Below are 19575 nucleotides of genomic sequence, written 5' to 3'. Positions count from 1 at the left end.
TGAATTGAAGTATGCACATTATGTTAATTCATGCTGCATGAATCAGTATGGTGGCTGGTGTATCAGACCACAATGACCTGGCTGACACGAAGTATGTGCTTTATATTTAATCCATGCTGCAGTATCCATGCTGGCTTGATCCATGCAACAGGGATCCATGCTGTGTTGATTCATGCTGCAGGAATCCATACAGTGTTGATCTATGCCAGTGATGGCGAACCTTTTGGAGATGCCCAAACTACAACCAATACCCATTTACATGTCACAATGTGCCAACATGACAGTTTAAGCAGTAACTTATTGATCCCTGCTGTATCACAGGTTTCAATCGTATTGGACATTTGGATTGTAGCCTCCCTCCAGGGTCCCCTGAAGAGAAAGAATCAGGAGACCCAGAACAGGAGCTCCAACGATAACTCAAATCTATCCACATCTTCTCACTCCTCCTGTAGTCCTGGCAGCCAAGGATATTGCTTTAAAATGGCGCTGAGCTTGGCACGTCCTGGGCTGTCTTGGACCACAGGAGGAAGCTTTGAGTCCCAGTCTGGCAAACTATCTGTTGGCATGAAGGCCTGGGTGCCCACAGAAAGGGCTCTGAGTGCCACCTCTGGCACCAGTGCCATAGGTTTGCCACCACTGATCTATGCTGTAGGAATCAGTATTGAGGTTTAAGCTTGATAGAAGAATATACTCACCCTTTGAGTTTACAGCAATTTCCAGTGTGAGGGTGATGTTACACATGGCGTTTTTAGGCCGTTTTTGGGCCGTTTTTAGTTTTAGTTTAGTTTTTAGATTGTAAAAAACCCATGCGTTAAAATGCATCTGTTTTTGTGCGGTTTTCCAAATTAGCGCAATTAAAAACGGACAAAAAACTAATGTGTGACATCACCCCGAGACTCGTCATGACGGTACCTCCGATTTAAGCCCCTCCCACCTTGTCCAGTGATTGGCCACTCAGCCTGAACCAAGAGGCCAATGGAGTGACGTCTCTGGGTGGGCGGGGCCTCGTCTCTTTTACATAGGGTCTTGTCGCCGCTCGCGGCTGACTATGTTACCGCTGGTGCCCACCAGCAGGACGCCGGTGCTGTTTTTTTATTTTGTTAGTCTGTTCTACCATATGTCTTATGACAGCACAATCTATATTCTTCTGATGAACCCAATGAATCAGTGGGGGAAACGCATTGAGACAGTGTGCATATAACAGTGATACAATATAGGGTACATAACAACAAAATGCATACATGAGGGAAAGTGTGCATCTGATATTTATTATGTGCATGATGATGAGGTGCATATAACAGAGGTTATGTGCATCTAATTACATTATACCTCTATCTAGGGTGGAAGGCTATACTAATTGAGCACCCGCTAACGTGATTGATAGAGTATATTTTTAGTGTGCATCTAACAATAATGATGTACATTGAAATGATGTGCGTACAAAGATATAATGTACATCTAACAACACTATATATCTATCTATAGGGGATAAAGAGTGTATATACAATGAGCACCCCTGCATGTGATAGAGTATACATTGCGGGCCGTTGGTGGAATAGGAGATCGTACCTTCTCTGTACCAAAAAAAGTTTACAGAGAGGCTGGTGAATATACAATATCATATTCATTAGTTTTTGTCTCTAATTTTTCTCCTAGCCACTAATGCTTCATTATGATTGGTGTTATTGAAGAGTCCTCATGACACCTAGTGGCAGGAGTAGGAACTGGGATGTGTTTAATGTAATCCACTAACCCCAATGTTAAGGAGCCATTGTAGACAGTATTGACAGACTTTTAGTGAATTGTCCCTCCCAAATGTATTTTATTCGAGACGTCTATTAAAAGTTAAGTTTTATCTAAAGATCCGTTTTCTTAGTGAAATATTGTGAACACCTAAACGATAATAAATATAATTTATTTCTGTGACAATATACCGTATATACTCGAGTATAAGCCAACCCGAGTATAAGCCGAGACCCCTAATTTCAACACAAAAAACTGGGAAAACCTATTGACTCGAGTATAAGCCGAGGGTGGGAAATGCATTGGTCACAGGCTCCCAGTATATAGTTTGCCAGCCCCCTGTACTATATAGTCTGCTAGCCCCTGTAGCATATATCCTGCCCAGCCCCTGTAGTATACAGCCTGCCCAGCCCCTGTAGTATACAGCCTGCCCAGCCCCTGTAGTATACAGCCTGCCTAGCCCCTGTAGTATACAGCCTGCCCAGCCCCTGTAGTATACAGCCTGACCAGCCCCTGTAGTAGGGAAAAAAATAACACTGTATTCACCTTTCCGATGTTCCCCGCAGGTCCTCTTCTGTCTCCGATGCTCCGGTGCCGCCTCGGGTTCTTCGGTCCTCTTCGGATTCTTCCGCTTATCTTCGGCTCCTCTTCGGGTCTCCGTGCTCGGCCGGCACACAGAATGACGTCAGCTGCTTGATGACGTCATTGTTTGTGAGCCCATGGCATCGCGAGGGGGCCTGAAGAGGAGCCGAAGGACCCGAGGAGGCATCGGAGACAGAAGAGGACATACTCTGCTGGCAGGGAGCCAGGTAATGTGAATTAAGCTTATATAAAGTACAGAAACTATTCAGAATGCAGACAAAGGCATTTTTACAATCAGCATAGCATAGGCTATTGAAACCCATCGTCGTATAGTTAGTCGTCATAGTTAGTAATACTATGTTGGAATGCTTGCATGGAGAATTGTTTCATGTTATTAATTTTCTACACTGAATTGCTTGTTATGGTTCTTCAGCTTTACAGCAATGTCTGGACTGCTGGACCAGTTGAATTGATCCCCTGAAGCCCACCTACCCCTTTCAACTAATTTAATAATGTTTAGGTAATATTAAGAAAAATACTAAATCTGTATTAATGTGTTCATGTGTCCTCTTTACAGTTCAGCTTGATAGCTGATTTCTTTGCTACTAATGGATCTAAGAAACTTATCTTTTTTTACCAAGAAGTTCCTCAGGTATGTGTACTAATGTCTTGTCTATTTTTTTATGCTGTGACACCTCCATTTTTCCCTGAACGTCATCCTCATAAGCCAAAATTTACCTAAATTTTGTTTTACAGCCAAGTAAGGCAAGTATCCCAATGTGGGCAGAAGGAGCAAATCTAAACGCCTCTTATCCACACGTACAGAAGAAACTTTTTATTACCATGGGCTCTAATGAGGTATGCGTCTTTTGTCCATAAATACATTGTTAATATTAAGATGGCTAATACAGTAAGCCTGAATCTTAAGAATGCAGACCTAAAAACAATCTGGTTTCACAATTTTTCCATAGCCGGTTAGTCTTTGCTGTGACGTGACGTAATCTGGGGGCCTCGATCGGTTGCTATGACAGCCTTGGGTCTTTGGCTGTCTCATTTTAACCCTTTCATTACAATGTGAAATAAGCACATTGTAATGAATGAGGAAGAAAATCCCCATACTGTAGTATGGCAGTATATGGTAGGATCGATCAGACAACCTTATGTTAAAGTACCATAGGGAGTCTGAAAAATAGTAAATATAAAAATAAAAAAAGTTTAAAAAAAAAATCATAAAAAAACCTAAAAATTCAAATCACCCCCCTTTCCCTAGAACTGATATAAATATAAATAAACAGTAAAAATCATAAACACATTAGGTATCACCACGTCTGAAAATGCCCTTTCTATCAAAATATAATAATGGTTTTTCACTGCTCTTAAGCCCGTAACGGAAAATAGCTCCCAAATTCGCAAATGGCAGTTTTTTGCCATTTTAAAAAATATTAAAAAATTCTATAAAAAGTGATCAAAGGGTCGTACAGTCCTAAAATTGGTAGCATTGAAAACATAATCAAAAGGCGGAAAAAAAAGGAGTAGGGTAGTGGTGACATGGTCACATTTTTAAATGTTTTTATCGTCCTCGTGTTGTGATGTTATTTTTTCCAATAAAACATTCTTGATTTACTTGACCTTTTGTCTGCATGCTTCAGTTTCTTCTGATACTACTTTCTAAGTCGCAAATAAATGACACCAACCACAGCTCCCTACACCGATTGAAAAAGTTATTAGTGCCAGAAGATGGCAAAATAAAATTATTTTTTTTGTATAGGAGGGTTTAATTTTTGTAAATGTATGTAAGCATTATAAAACCTATACAAATTTTGGAATACCCGTAATCGTACCGACCCAAAGAATAAAGTAGACATGTCATTTGAGGCGTACAGGGAAATCCGTAAAATCCAAGTCCACAAGAAAACGGCGCAAATGCGTTTTTTTCACCAATTTCACTGCATTACATGGCATGGAATATTAAATACTGTCACTATTAAGTGCAATTTGTTACGCAGAAAACAAGCCATCACAGAGCTCTTTACATGGAAAAATAAAAAAGTTATAGATTTTTGAAGGTGGGGCGTAAAAATGAAAATGCAAAAATGAAAAAGGGCTGCGATAGGAAGGGGTTAAAATTGTTGAAAAAGATGTCACAGCATCACTCTAGTAGGGGGGGGGGGGCTGGTGTAGAAAGTACAGTAAGAAGTAAGTCCTCCCACTATCAGATTTAACAATGTCAGTCCACTGCCAAAATCGGCTTATTAGTTGTACTATCTTATATTTGATAGAAACATACGCAGAGAGGGTTAAAGACATCCTATATTATTGATTTGAGAGTCGTTGCTAACAGTTTGTTTTTGTCTTCTACAAAGGGGTTAACAGGTACATGTCTGTTCTTTTTGCGAACAACCGATAAAGCAATTACTACAGCAAACATTATTCAGGTGAGGATTTTATATTATATACCAATTCTAATTATTAAAGGGAACCTGTCATCAGAAACTGATCTAACAAACCACTACCAGTATGTTGCCAAGCAGCTGAACACATTCCAGATGATTTTCTATATGATGCCACCATACTGGGTCATGAAAGAAACATGAACTTTGAAGTAAAATTTAACTTGGTTGTATAAAGTCAAGGATGCAGAAATGTAAACACTGAAGTCAAGCTCTCTCTTTCTCAGAAAGCCCCATTCACTGTAATTGATGGTTCTGCATCCAGAGACATCACTAACCAGATCTCCTGATGTCTGATGCATGATGTCAATCACAGAGGAGGAGGCGTTCTTGACTTCAGTGTTAAACTCTCCACCTCTTTGAAGTGAGCTGCAGATTGGTTTTATAAAATCAAAGTTGATTTTCTGGACGATGCCACCACATTTGACCATGAAAGAAACAAAAACTAGAAGGTGTTATGCCGCTTGACAATATACTAGGCCACTTGCTGATGACTCCCTCCGAGGCAAACACTAAATTAAAGTGAGATAATTTATGGCAGAAAGTGACTCAATACTTTTCTTATAGGAGGTAAACTTTAGTATGTTTGAATGTACAAATGGGAACATACTTCAAGGACTGGAAATCTTACTTGCTCAGGTTCTGGTGCCAGCACTTAAGTGTCAAGAGGTAAGTTCATGCACTGATCTTTGGAACCATATCTTGTTCTTTTTAAAGGAAATCTACCATTTGATTTGATGCGCTATGAAGCAAACATACCTTGAGAATACTGTAGCTACACTGATGTAGAAACATATCTTGTTTAATCCCTAAACCGAGTGGTTTTGCTGAAAAACAATTACCGTATATTCCGGCGTATAAGACGACCTGGTGTATAAGACGACCCCCCTACTTTCCTGTTTAAAATATAGAGTTTAAGATATATTCGCCGTATAAGACTACCCCTTTTCCAACGCATACAAAACACCGGTAAAAATTAAAAAAAAAACAGATTTGAATTTAACATGGTCCTTTTTTTAATTTAAATTCTTATGACATGCAGATATATAGCAGGAAAACTGTCGCTCATAAACATAAGGCATACAACAACAACATTACCATCGTCCATTTTACTGTAAATGTTACCATACTGTACCTTAAATTTTTATTTTATTAAATATTCCATGCCATGTACTCAGAAGCGGGAAAAAAATTCCAAATGCAATGAAAATGGTGAAAAAACGCATTTGCGCCATTTTCTTGTGGGCTTGGATATTACGTCTTTCACTGAGCGCCCCAAATAACATGTCTACTTTATTCTTTGGGTTGGTACGATTATGTGGATACCAAATTTGCATAGGTTTTATAATGTTTTCATACATTTACAAAAATGAAAACCTCCTGTAAAAAAATTTTTTTGATTTTGCCAACTTCTGGCGCTAATAACTTTTTTATACTTTGGTGTTCGGAGCTGTGGGTGGTGTAATTTTTTGCGAAATTTGATAATATTTTCAATTATATCATTTTTAGGACTATACGACCTTTTCATCACTTTTTATAGATTTTTAAATATTTTTCAAAATGGCAAAAAAGTACCATTTTCGACTTTGGGCACTATTTTCTGTTACGGGGTTAAACGCATTGAAAAACCGTTATCATATTTTGATAGATCGGGCATTTTCGGACGCGTCGATACCTGATGTGTTTATGATTTTTACTGTTTATTTATATTTATGTCAGTTCTAGGGAAAGGGGGGTGATTTGAAATTTTAGGTTTTTTAAATTTTTATTTATACTATTTTTCAGACTCCCTAGGGTACTTTAACCCTAGGTTGTCTGATCGATCCTATCATATACTGCCATACTACTGTATGGCAGTATATGGGGATTTTCCTCATTCATTACAATGTGCTATCAGCACATTGTAATGAAGGGGTTAAAACGAAATAGCCTCGGGTCTTCGGAAGACCCGAGGCTACCATGGAGACGGATCGCCGCCCCCGATGACGTCACGGGGAGCGGCAATCCCAGGTAAGATGGCGGCGCCCATGCGCCGCTATCTTTTTGATGCTGCCGGCAGCTTTGCCGGCAGCCCACGCAGCAAAGACTTACCGGCTGTGGAGAGGGCTCAGCCCGTGAGCCCTCTTCATGCACCGGGACCCGACCGCCGCCGTGAATGCACGGCGGGCAGGCGGGATTACCGGCGTATAAGACGACCCCAGAGAAGACAGAAGATTTTTCTGTCTTCAAAAGTCGTCTTATACGCCGGAATGTACGGTATAAATTATGATAATGAGGCTCTGTCGCTCCTGTGCCTGTGTAGCTACAGCATTCTCAAGGTATGTTTGGTTCACAATACCTAAAAGCTAATGGTAGATATTCTTTAAGGGATTTTTTTTGTGTGAAATTTTGCATCTCCCAGTCTAACTTCTCTTTAAATTCCTATCAGCTACCCATCATACTTCTATCTTCTCACACTCCATTAATCTCCCTCTTCTGACAGGCTATGTAGTTTACAAGTCATAAATTCATCAAAAATCCATCAAATAAAAGTGCCATTGATGGAATTTGATGGCATAAAGATTATTACTATTGATTCCATATTTCCCATTAATTGCAATATTGTGGGTTTTAGGCATTTATTTGTATAGAATTAACTTCCTCGCAGAGGAGAACAATTCCATGTTTATACCTTTTCTATGTTTATATTTTTTCAATTTTTTTTTTAAATAAAACCTCATCATCCATTTTTTTTAGCTTCTCATTCTTCTAGATGTTTTACAAACTTTGTTACATTAGTTTAACATTTGGGGGCTGTATTTTCTCCTCCAAACTCTTTTTCCTGGTTTTGACACCAGTGTGAGATCACCGCAATACTTGCTTTGCATATCTAATTCCCACAAAACTTTATCACATTCTTGCATCTATAATCCAACTTCTCTGCATTGTAGCATTTTATTTTATTATTTGGGATTGCAAGCCCACATCTAAAATTCTCTCAATGATTTAACACTAGTATAAATCATGTCATGGCACTGCACTGTTTTCCTGCCCTGCTTTTATTTCATTCAGGGCTAGGGCCAGCATAAGGTTGTACATAAGGAATCCATAGGGGTTGACGGGGATGTATCTAATGAATTCATAAGGTGTCGGGGGGGGGCTTCTATAAATAACCATAAACTAGGAAATAATTTAGGGAACCGGGGACTGTCTTAGTTTTGGAATTTTTAATGCCGCCATGGGAGTTCACTGCAAAGGGGCCTACTGAGGCTCTGTCGCCCAATTGCCTACTGCAAACTGGAGCTGAACCTGATTTCATTGTTATACTTTATTACAGGAAATATTTTACTTGGGTTTGTATATATTCAGGGGAAACCAAAAATGTTGACTAAAAGTGTCCATGTATCTATTATGATCAAATCAAACATATCTCATTCTATATTTGTTTAGAACTGGGGGGCTGTGAAGGATGGTCTCCAAAATCCCCAAATTCAAGAGTTTTTAGACTCTTTGGATAAGTTTGTTGCTACATTATCTTCAGCAAAAAACAATCTGGATGGAAAAATTGAACTTAAAAAAGTGGACAGTGGTAATTTCCTTGATAATCTGCAAAATCCGTCAGACTTTATAGCTGCAGGTATGTTTAATATTTTATTTTGTATGGCTACAGATCTGATCCGTTGAACTTACTATGATAAAATTACATCCTTTCCTTCAGCTCTGACTAAAGAGCAAAATTTGTTATTTTACTTTATATGGCTATAGACATGAGTCATGAGTCTTAAATAAGTAGTTTAATAAGTATTTTACCAAATTTTTTTTAAATATGTACAGCATCATCCCATCCCCTTTTTCCTAGTTTTAGATACAAATGCAGAGGGTGCATATACTTCTGCAAACTGTAAGCCAAGTCTTTCCTCCAGCTCCTTAGGCACACTTCAAATGCCTTTATCTCCTGAAACACAAATCTGGTGTTAAACAGGAGCATTTGGATGTTTCACAAAAATGAAGATATCCACTGTTAAATATAAAGTTGGAAATCGCGTAAATAGAAAGCTGTATTTAAAAATCAAAATGTTTTACTGCAACTTTAAGGGTGGATAACTCTGGTTCTGTGAATCATCTATTTGCAATTCTTATAACGTATTAAAGGAGAGATTTTCCTGTTTAATATGACACCTAGATTGCGATTCAAGGTTCAGGAGATATGCTAGGTTTAAGTTGGCCACTCGTTGTGAAGGGGTTAAGTGAATTTAGGAACAAAAGTTGTTTGTCAAATATACACTCACCGGCCACTTTATTAGGTACACCTGTCCAACTGCTCGTTAACACTTAATTTCTAATCAGCCAATCACATGGCGGCAACTCAGTGCATTAAGGCATGTAGACATGGGCAAGACAATCTCCTGCAGTTCAAACCGAGCATCAGTATGGGGAAGAAAGGTGATTTGAGTGCCTTTGAACGTGGCATGATTGTTGGTGCCAGAAGGGCTGGTCTGAGTATTTCAGAAACTGCTGATCTACTGGGATTTTCACGCACAACCATCTCTAGGTTTTACAGAGAATGGTCCGAAAAGAAAAAACATCCAGTGAGCGGCAGTTCTGTGGGCGGAAATGCCTTGTTAATGCCAGAGGTCAGAAGAGAATGGGCAGACTGGTTCGAGCTGATAGAAAGGCAACAGTGACTCAAATCGCCACCCGTTACAACCAAGGTAGGCAGAAGAGCATCTCTGAACGCACAGTACGTCGAACTTTGAGGCAGATGGGCTACAGTAGCAGAAGACCACACCGGGTGCCACTCCTTTCAGCTAAGAACAGGAAACTGAGGCTACAATTTGCACAAGCTCATCGAAATTGGACAGTAGAAGATTGGAAAAACATTGCCTGGTCTGATGAGTCTCGATTTCTGCTGCAACATTTGGATGGTAGGGTCAGAATTTGGCGTCAACAACATGAAAGCATGGATCCATCCTGCCTTGTATCAACGGTTCAGGCTGGTGGTGGTGGTGTCATGGTGTGGGGAATATTTTCTTGGTACTCTTTGGGCCCCTTGGTACCTATTGAGCATCGTTGCAACGTCACAGCCTACCTGAGTATTGTTGCTGACCATGTCCATCCGTTTATGACAACAATGTACCCAACATCTGATGGCTACTTTCAGCAGGATAATGTGCCATGTCATAAAGCTGGGATCATCTCAGACTGGTTTCTTGAACATGACAATGAGTTCACTGTACTCAAATGGCCTCCACAGTCACCAGATCTCAATCCAATAGAGCATCTTTGGGATGTGGTGGAACGGGAGATTCGCATCATGGATGTGCAGCCGACAAATCTGCGGCAACTGTGTGATGCCATCATGTCAATATGGACCAAAATCTCTGAGGAATGCTTCCAGCACCTTGTTGAATCTATGCCACGAAGAATTGAGGCAGTTCTGAAGGCAAAAGGGGGTCCAACCCGTTACTAGCATGGTGTACCTAATAAAGTGGCCGGTGAGTGTATGTGTGTGAATGATAATTGTTTATCCCATTGGCCAGGTTCAGGATTCAGTTGCAGCAATACCATGCAGTGTATGACACCACATTGATGCAAATTTATTAAGGGTCTGTCGGATGCATTTCTGTCGGGTTTCCCGAATATTTCCCCTGAATTGCACAGGGGTTTTTGGTGCACACGATCGGGTTTTAGCGCATCTTCGCCGGCTTGCATGCCACACAAATCGGGGGGCGTGGCTGTCGGACAACCCGACTGATTCGGAGAAACTATGGAATTTACAATTCAAATTGTGTCGCAAGAGCAGCACTCAAATGCACCTGGAAGCAGACGGTGAACTCCGGCGGACCTCAGCAGGGAAGCGACACATTCAAGAAATCGGGCGCACTCTGTAAGTTAATCGCGGCAGCTCCCAATCCACGGCGGACATTCCGGATCGGCGGCGTCAATGGGACGGGTAAGTAAATGTGCCCCATCATCTCACGTTATCTGATGAATTGACATGAGACATGATCTGGCCCTTTGCTTCACCCTGTTAATTGAGAAGCTAAAAAAAGTGTCTAAAGCAGTTAATAAAAATGGTAAAGGTCATGTGCACTTGATTTCTTGCTCAGTTTGATTACATAAATTCAATACATAGCAAGTATCCAAAGCACATGTCTGCCATAACAGTATGCTTCACCTGGATACAACTGTGTGTTCATTGCGATGCTTGAATTTATAATATTGTGGTTGCATTGCATTGTCTTTGAGGTACTTGTAATGTTTTGCAGGAGGTAACAGTGAAGTGATTGAGAAGCTGGAAAGAATGCTCTCTATCTGGATTAAGCAGATTGAGCAAGTTCTTGCAGAAAGTGAGCAGATGAGGAAAGAAGCTGATGACATCGGACCTTCTGCTGAGCTTGAACATTGGAAGTCACGAATGTCATCCTTCAACAGGTTTAAAAAATGTTTTCTATCTTTAGGAATAGTGAGCCTTAAGTTATGTAAAGTGTAAAGCCCCTTCTACACTGGCGTTTTTCACGCGCGAGTTCTGCGCGTGCATTTGACGCGCAGAACTTGCATTGCACTCTGTCCCATTGTATTCAATGGCTCTTTCTCCATTAGCGTTGTTTTTGACGCGCGTGCTTGCGTTCGTTTGCACGCGCGTCAAAATCGCAGCATGCTCTATTTTTGCGAGTCACGCGCAATTTTCACGCCCCATTCAAGTCTATGGAGATGCATCAAGAACGCATTGCACTCGCAATCATTGCAAGTGCAATGCGAGTGCAATGCGTTTTTAACGTAAGGGTTGCTAGGTGACCAGAATAACAGTATTTCCCCTGCTCGCGAACGATCATTTAATTAAAAAAACACAGTGAAGAACAGTGAAGAATAGAATAAAACCAGTGAACACAGTGAAAACAGTGACCACAGGATCATTTAAGAGAAAAACACAGTGCAGAACACAGTGCAGAATAGATTACAGATGTTCGGCACATCTGCTTACTTGTCGGGAGATACGCGCGGAGCGTTGCGGCCAAAATAGCATGTGAAGAACAATATATATGTGTGAAGAACACATTGCAGATGTATTTAAACATCTGCAATTTGTTCTTCACACACATGTATATTGTTCTTCACATGCTATTTTGGCCGCAACGTTCCGCGCGTATCTCCCGACAAGTAAGCAGATGTGCCGAACATCTGTAATCTATTCTGCACTGTGTTCTGCACTGTGTTTTTCTCTTAAATGATCCTGTGGTCACTGTTTTCACTGTGTTCACTGGTTTTATTCTATTCTTCACTGTTCTTCACATCTGCTAACTTGTCAGGAGATAATATACACGGGGAACAGTGAAGAATAGATCGCAGATGTTTGCAACTTATCAGAAGACATTATTTTTTAATTAAATAACCCATTTTAATCCCAAACCATGGTCCCTTTGAAAAATGCTCGATTCTCCCATTGACTCGCGCGTGAAAAATGCGCCGAAAACGCAAAAAAAACGCTAACAACACGCGCGTGAAAAACGCAAAAACGCTAATTACTCCAAGGAAAAATGGAACAAAAACGCAGCCAAAAACGTCAGTTTTTCACGCATTGCACCCTGACGTGAAACGCAACGCTAGTGTGGAAGAGGCCTAACTGACCTTTTTTATTGCATAACTCAATAGTGACAAGGTAAAAGTAAACTTTGTAATATACTTACCGGTAACTAAAAAAAAAATCATTATTTTTCTTCTTAAATTTATCACTGCCTCTACATGTGCTTTTCCTCCAATACTCATACTGACAACAGAGAAATGTTAAAATTGTTAAAGCTTCAGATTTTTATAATTCCTTACGGAATTGATTGACTTACGGCCTTATCTTACTATCATAGTAAATAAGGGTGTAAAAAGATGCAGGTCTAGAGTAGGAGATGATATCCAGGAAGTAGAGGCCTTCCTAGACAAGATGACGCTGCCGGTACTAACAGAAGAGCAAAAAGGGACTCTAGATGCCCCCCTCACATTGGCGGAGCTAGAGGAAGCTTTAAAGTCATTCCCAAATGAGAAAGCACCCGGGGCAGATGGCTTACCAGGGGAAATACTTAAGACATACGGATCCCTACTGTTGCCAGAGCTACTTGAAGTGGTTAAGGCAGCGGAGGAACTAGGCAAATTCCCAGACTCTATGAGTAATGCCATAATTGTAGTATTGCCCAAACCAGATAAGGACCTGCTACTGCCGGAATCCTATAGACCAATATCCTTATAAAGCTCAGATGTAAAGCTGATTGCCATGGCACTAGCTAATAGACTAACGAGAGTTATCTTAGACCTGGTCCATGAGGATCAAACAGGCTTTATGCCTGGGAAATCTACAGCCATCAATATCAGGAGGTTATTCCTCAATATTCAAATCCAGCAAGAGGCTCCAGAGCAATTCTATCACTGGATGCAGCCAAGGCATTCGACAGCATCGAATGGCCTTTCCTCTGGGCTGTCATAAATAAAATGGGATTTGGACCACGGTATATCAAATGGATGCAAATGCTGTATGGGGCACCAAGAGCACAAGTCAGGGCAAATGGTCTTTTATCCACATCATTCTCACTCCACAGAGGCACTAGGCAGGGCTTCCCCCTATCCCCATTCCCCTTTGCTTTGGCCATAGAGCCATTAGCTTGCATGATTCGAGACTCGTCTGATATGCAAGGCTTTAAATATGGGGAGATAGAAGAAAGAATAGCCCTATACGCAGACGACATGTTGCTGTTTGTGAGAGATGTAGCCAGGTCCCTGGGTCCCATAATGGATACGCTATCAGACTTTGGTAGGGTTATGGGGCCGACAATTAAGTGGCACAAGTCAGTATTGATGTCCTTGGATCCCCTGCAGGATGACATTGATCAGCAGGTGCAGTTCGTCACCAAGTTTAAATATCTTGGGATATAGGTCTCATCCAGGGTACGAGACTATACAAAACTTAACATAGAACCATTGCTGGAAAGATCGACAGCCAAAGTTGATGCTTGCTGTAAACTTCAGGTCATCAGTCAGTCATCGGGAGAACAAATCTATGTAAGATGGTACTCATGCCCCAATTTTTATATATGCTTCATAACTCACCTGTGTGGATACCTGTATACTTATTCACCAGAATACAAAGATTGTTCAGATCCCTTATATGGTGGAAAAAATCAGCAAGGATAAGGCTGGAGACCCTGCAAAGGGCTAAAGATCAGGGGGGGTTGGCGGTCCCCAACCCCTGGCTTTATTATCTGGCGGCTCAACTCCAACACCTCAAAGGCTGGGGGCAACCTAGTGGTAAGGGAACCTCTGAGAAACTGCTACAACACCAGGGAGGGGGGAGACCCCCACTATACATTCTCGAGCTGGGAGCACAGGGAAGGCCACCGGACCAAATTCCCACAATGGCACTAATAAGCAGAATATGGCAGAAGGTGAGGATAGTCCTCAAAATAGAGGGTCACACATCTTTTACCCCACTGTGGCGTAATCCGAACTTGCGGGAGGTAATGCAGTCAGAGAGCTTCAAGAGATGGTAGACTAAAGGTGTTCAAGCCTTATCACAACTGTATGAAGGAGGGGTGCTTAAGACTTTTGAGCAACTCCGTGAAGAGTTCGGATTAACACATGATCTCTTCTATCGGTATTTACAGCTTAGGCACGCCCTAGAGGTACAAACTAGAGGACCCTAGATACGCTTCACCACGCACTAAATTATAGATGATTTAACTATGGTGGATGGTACCAAGGGATACATCTCTAGAACATATACCACATTATTGGGGGAATACCAAAAACAGCAACCCTTAACCATTCATAAGAAATGGGAAGAGGATATAGGCCCAATCGAAGATGAAGCGTGGTCAAGTATAATGGAGAAGGTTCCTCTGTTGGCTCTCTGTGAAGCTCATAGGCTGTCACAATTACACCTATTACACAGGGTATATCGAACCCCACAGTGGTTGCTCAAAGTGGGCCTTTGGGGGGATGACAACTGCCCCAGATGTGGAAGGGAGGGAGCACACTTAATGCACATGTGGGAATGTCAGAAGCTAGGACAATTTTGGAAAGATGTGCTAAACCTTATCTCCCGAGTATTCAGAATGGATTTGCCAGCCACCCCAATTGTCTGCTTATTAGGAAATATAGAGAACGATAACGCTACAGAGGGCACTATTTCAGGAGTAAGTAGAATGCTTTATCAAGCTAGGAAATTGATAGCTATGTATTGGTTACGCCCTGATGCTCCAGACATTGAGGGGGGGAAATGTTGGTTTGTTGTTAAAAACTAAGTTGAAGGGGGGCATGGCCTGACGCACGATGTGAGCGGACGCATGTGAGAGCGCTCCCGACTCACTATCCTGAAATTATCCTCCCCGGGCCATATACAGCGGTGCCAACGGTACCGGAGGGTTGGCGGCATAACCTAGAACCGGCAGGAGGTGAACAACATGCCGAGCCGGCCGAAGAATAAGGGAGGTGAGGAGCGGGGCAGCGCGCCAGTCACACCGGCTAAGCAACATGGCGCCGCCGCCGCGGATAAGCTCCATGCGGTAGCGGCGCGCTTAGAAAAATATGCCAGGACGGTGCACACTACACCTAGCACGTCCTCGGCCACCTCTGATGGAGCTCAGCCGCAGATGACCACCAGAGCGGCAGGAGCTGGAACAGCCTCCACAGCCAGCACTGCAGGAGCAGGTACGAAGGGGAGAGAAGCTGCAGCAGCCGCCATCTTGCCTGAGGGTCCCTCATTGCAGGATATATTTGAGGTAGTCACACAGAGTGGGGCTGCTATAAGTGCCTTGGTCACCCAGATTGGTGGACTATCTGAAGATGTGGGCCATATTAGGCATGATTTACGGAAAGTTAATGAAAGAGTGTGTGAGGTGGAGGACCGAGTAGGAGTCCTGGAAGATAAGATACCGCCAATGCATCGTGATATGAGCAGAGTGGTGAATAAGCTTGCTAATTTACAGTCCAAAGCAGATGATTTGGAAAATCGCTTACGGAGGCATAATCTGCGTTTGATCGGAATACCTGAAAAAGCGGAGGGGCAGCGACCTGCTGAGTTCTTAGAGGAGTGGTTTACTACCCAGTTTGGCAAAGATACCCTGACCCCTCTATTTGCTATTGAGAGAGCTCATCGGGTACCGGCCCGTGCACCTCCTGTTGGCGCCCCTCCGCGGCCGCTTATTCTCCGGCTTCTCCATTATCGGGATAGAGATATAATTCTGCGGGCAGCTAGAGATAATCCTGATCTTAAGATTGGAGGACGTCGGGTGTCAATATTTCCGGATTTTTCAGCGGAGGTCCAGAAGAAAAGAGCACAGTATTTAGATATCAAGAAGCGGTTGAGAGGTCTGCAGCTACCCTATGCTATGTTATACCCGGCACGTCTGAGGGTTGTGGCTCTTGAAGAAACGCATGTGTTTACTACACCGGAGGATGCGCTGAATTGGCTGGATAATAATGAGAATAGATTGAGGCGCAGAGATCCTGAGTAAGAACTCTGGCGACACCTGCTGGTCATTGTGGATATAACCCTCCTTTTTACTCTTTTGCTATGGAATATAATGGAAAAGATCAAGAGGACGTTGGAAAAAGTTGTCTTACAGTTCTTCGTTCACTACGGGACTTGCTGTTGAATACCCGGGGGATATGATATGTTCGGGAGAAGAAACTACTTGTGGTTGTGTCATTTGAAGACCCCTTGATTTTGGTTGCGGAGCTGAGAATCGGCTTCAGCTTTTATACACCATCAATACCCCATTCCCTCTTACGGGGGGAAATGTCTAGAATGTGTATGTGTATTTCTGTGTATATGTTTTTTGCTACAAGTTTAGTTGTGGGGGGAAAATGTTTAAAGCGGACAGAGAGACTACAAGTATATATAAGATTTGTGTACCTATGGATCAACTGTTTACTTGTGATGGAGAGTGGAATGTTTCAATGTTATTTGTACATATTGGAAAATGGCAAATGTACTTAATGTGCTGTTTTGGAATGTACGGGGATTAGGAGACGCTGCCAAGAGATGTGCGGTATTTTCTACACTGCAACGTTATCAACCTGCAATTTGGTGTTTAGCAGAAACTCATTTAGTAAAAGATAATGGGGCACATTTACTTACCCGGCCCATTCGCGATCCAGCGGCGCGTTCTCTGCACAGGATTCGGGTCCGGCCGGGATTCATTAAGGCAGTTCCTCCGCCGTCCACCAGGTGGCGCTGCTGCGCTGAAGATCATCTCAACGCGCCGGAATGCACCACCTCGGACCAGGTGAAGGTAAGCGCTTCCCGAGCGACACTTTTTCGGTTTTTAAATGCGGCGGTTTTTCCGAATACGTCGGGTTTTCGTTCGGCCACGCCCCCCAATTTCCGTCGCATGCATGCAGGTGACGTTGCGCCACAATCCGATCGCGTGCGCCAAAATCCCGGGGCAATTCAGGTACAATCGGCGCAAATCGGAAATATTCGGGTAACACGTCGGGAAAACGCGAATCGGGCCCTTAGTAAATGACCCCCAATGTGTCCACTGTTCATAAAGCGTGGATGTCTCACGAATTTCATTCTACATATACCACCCACTCTCGTGGAGTCAGTATATTGATACATCGCTCCATCCCATTCACCTGCTTGGAAAAAATGATTGATTCAGAAGGCCGCTTTGTGTGCCTTAAGTGTAAGCTGTACGGAACACTGATGTTCCTAACTGCGATATACATCCCTCCTCCTTTCTCTAGTGCTATCCTGAAAAGGGTAATATCTTTTATGGCGGCGTCTCCTGATCTTCCGATTTTAATAGTGGGAGATTTTAATAATTATCTGAATCCTTATTTAGATAAACATCATACAGGGTCAATACAGTCAGATGCTCCCCCTACAATGTTAGCGAGATTGTTGCAAGAATGTGGTCTAAATGATATTTGGAGGATGCGCAATCCCTCAACGAAACAGTACTCGTGTTACTCGAGCTCCTATAGATCATTATCAAGGATAGACCTGGCAGTTGGATCTGACCATCTGCTCGCTGCTAAAGGAACTGTAGAGTACCTCCCACGTAGCGTTTCCGATCACAGCCCATTGAAAGTGAGCTTTAAAATGGGGGAGAGGGAATCAAGACACAGTCTACTTTGGCGGTTGAATCCTTTTTGGTTGCAACTGGTGGAAGGAGCTGCGGGCACGGCAAAACTTATAGAAGAGTTTCTATGCCTTAATACTAACTCGGCATCGCAAGAAGCGGTGTGGGAATGTTTAAAGGGGATGTTGCGAGACCACTACTTCTATAAAGTATGCGCACATAAGGCGGCCAGTGCCGCTGTCACTAAATCCCTATCACAGGCAGTTGTGGTGGCAGAATCAGCGTATGTGACAGATCCATCCACAGATAAAGAGAAAAAGTGGGTTGAGGCTCAAGAACACTACACGGAGCACATCCGACTGATGGCGGAAAATAAACGGTTTTTCTCCAAACAGAAATTCTGGGTACATCTCATATAGCGGAATTGAAAGACAGAGCTGGTACTATTCTGACTTCAGACACTGACATTGTAAATAGATTCTATGAGTACTATAAAGGAATTTACCAATCCCAACTGACAGTATCCAGAGAGGAGTTGAGGACGTATGTTGCAGGTGTATCCCTACCTAGACTCACTTCGGAGGTTAGAGATCAGCCAATGATAAGGCACCGGGGTGTGATGGATTGCCGGTGGAACTGTATAAGCTACATAAGGACCTCCTGTTGCCACCATTTGTGGAGGTATTTAAAGAAGCATTTACCACAGGCTGCTTACCAAGATCAATGAGAGAGGCTATGATTGTTCTGATATTGAAACCAGGGAAGGAAAGTACAGACCCTGATTCTTATAGACCTATATCTTTGTTGACCGTCGATGTTAAACTGTTGGCGAAAGTGCTTGCTAGGCGTCTACTACCGGTGATCTCGGCCTTAATTCATGAGGACCAGTCAGGCTTCATGCCTGAAAGATCTACAGCAATTAATCTTAGATGCCTATATTTGAATATTCAGAGAGGGGTCGAGTGTCAGGGTGTTCCTGCTGTGGTCTCACTCGACGCTGCCAAGGCCTTTGACAGCGTCGAGTGGGAATATCTATGGGTAGTGATGGAGAAGATGGGCTTTGGACCACAATTTATGACATGGGTGCGTCTTTTATACTCACAACCAAGTGCAAGAATTAGGGCGAATGGATGCTTGTCAGATGCGTTCCAATTAGGAAGAGGCACAAGGCAGGGCTGTCCCCTTTCTCCCCTCCTTTTTGCGATAGCTATAGAGCCCCTGGCTAGTTTAGTAAGGAGTTCGCCTAATATACAGGGCTTCCCTATAGGCTGATGATGCCCTGTTATATTTGGGAGATGTGGACAGCTCAATAAGCCCAGTTATGGAGGTGATTAAACAGTTTGGGGATAGGGGCTTGAGAATTAATTGGGATAAGTCTTATATTCTCCCATTGGCGGCACTGTCACCGGAGTCTCCGGTCCACGCGCTTCCCCTTCGGGTAGTTCAAAAATTCAAATACCTTGGAGTTACGGTGTCCCCGAACCCCAGGGATTACATTGAGGATAATATAGCGCCCCTAATGAATAGGTGTAGAGATAAGGTTAACACGTGGTGTAGGCTCCCCTTGTCCATGATAGGTAGGGGTAATTTAATAAAAATGGTGCTTATGCCTCAGCTGCTTTATATCCTCCATAATACGCCCGTATGGATACCATTTAGGATATTCTACAATATACAGAGTATGTTCCGCGAATTAATCTGGAAAAAGGGTACTCCTAGGATTAAAATTGAAACCCTGCAGAGAGCCA

The 19575-nt window shown here is 42.6% G+C and overlaps 1 protein-coding gene across 4 annotated transcripts in view; it reads left to right on the top strand.

The window, feature by feature from the left end:
* The window catches only part of LOC140133127 (dynein axonemal heavy chain 5-like), a 244846-nt gene that overhangs the window by 19994 nt on the left and 205277 nt on the right, over positions 1-19575 (top strand). For all 4 annotated transcript variants that reach the window (XM_072152821.1, XM_072152823.1, XM_072152822.1 and 1 more), the window contains 6 exons: positions 2903-2977; positions 3082-3183; positions 4689-4760; positions 5343-5444; positions 8205-8391; positions 11024-11189. In XM_072152821.1, coding sequence (XP_072008922.1) covers positions 2903-2977; positions 3082-3183; positions 4689-4760; positions 5343-5444; positions 8205-8391; positions 11024-11189 — 704 coding nt within the window. The remainder of the gene's footprint in view (positions 1-2902; positions 2978-3081; positions 3184-4688; positions 4761-5342; positions 5445-8204; positions 8392-11023; positions 11190-19575) is intronic.

This window comes from Engystomops pustulosus, chromosome 5 (genome assembly GCF_040894005.1).
Source record: "Engystomops pustulosus chromosome 5, aEngPut4.maternal, whole genome shotgun sequence".
NCBI classification, from domain to species: domain Eukaryota; kingdom Metazoa; phylum Chordata; class Amphibia; order Anura; family Leptodactylidae; genus Engystomops; species Engystomops pustulosus.
The sequence above is the reverse complement of the archived record's forward strand: the minus strand, read 5'-3'. Positions and strand labels throughout refer to the sequence as shown.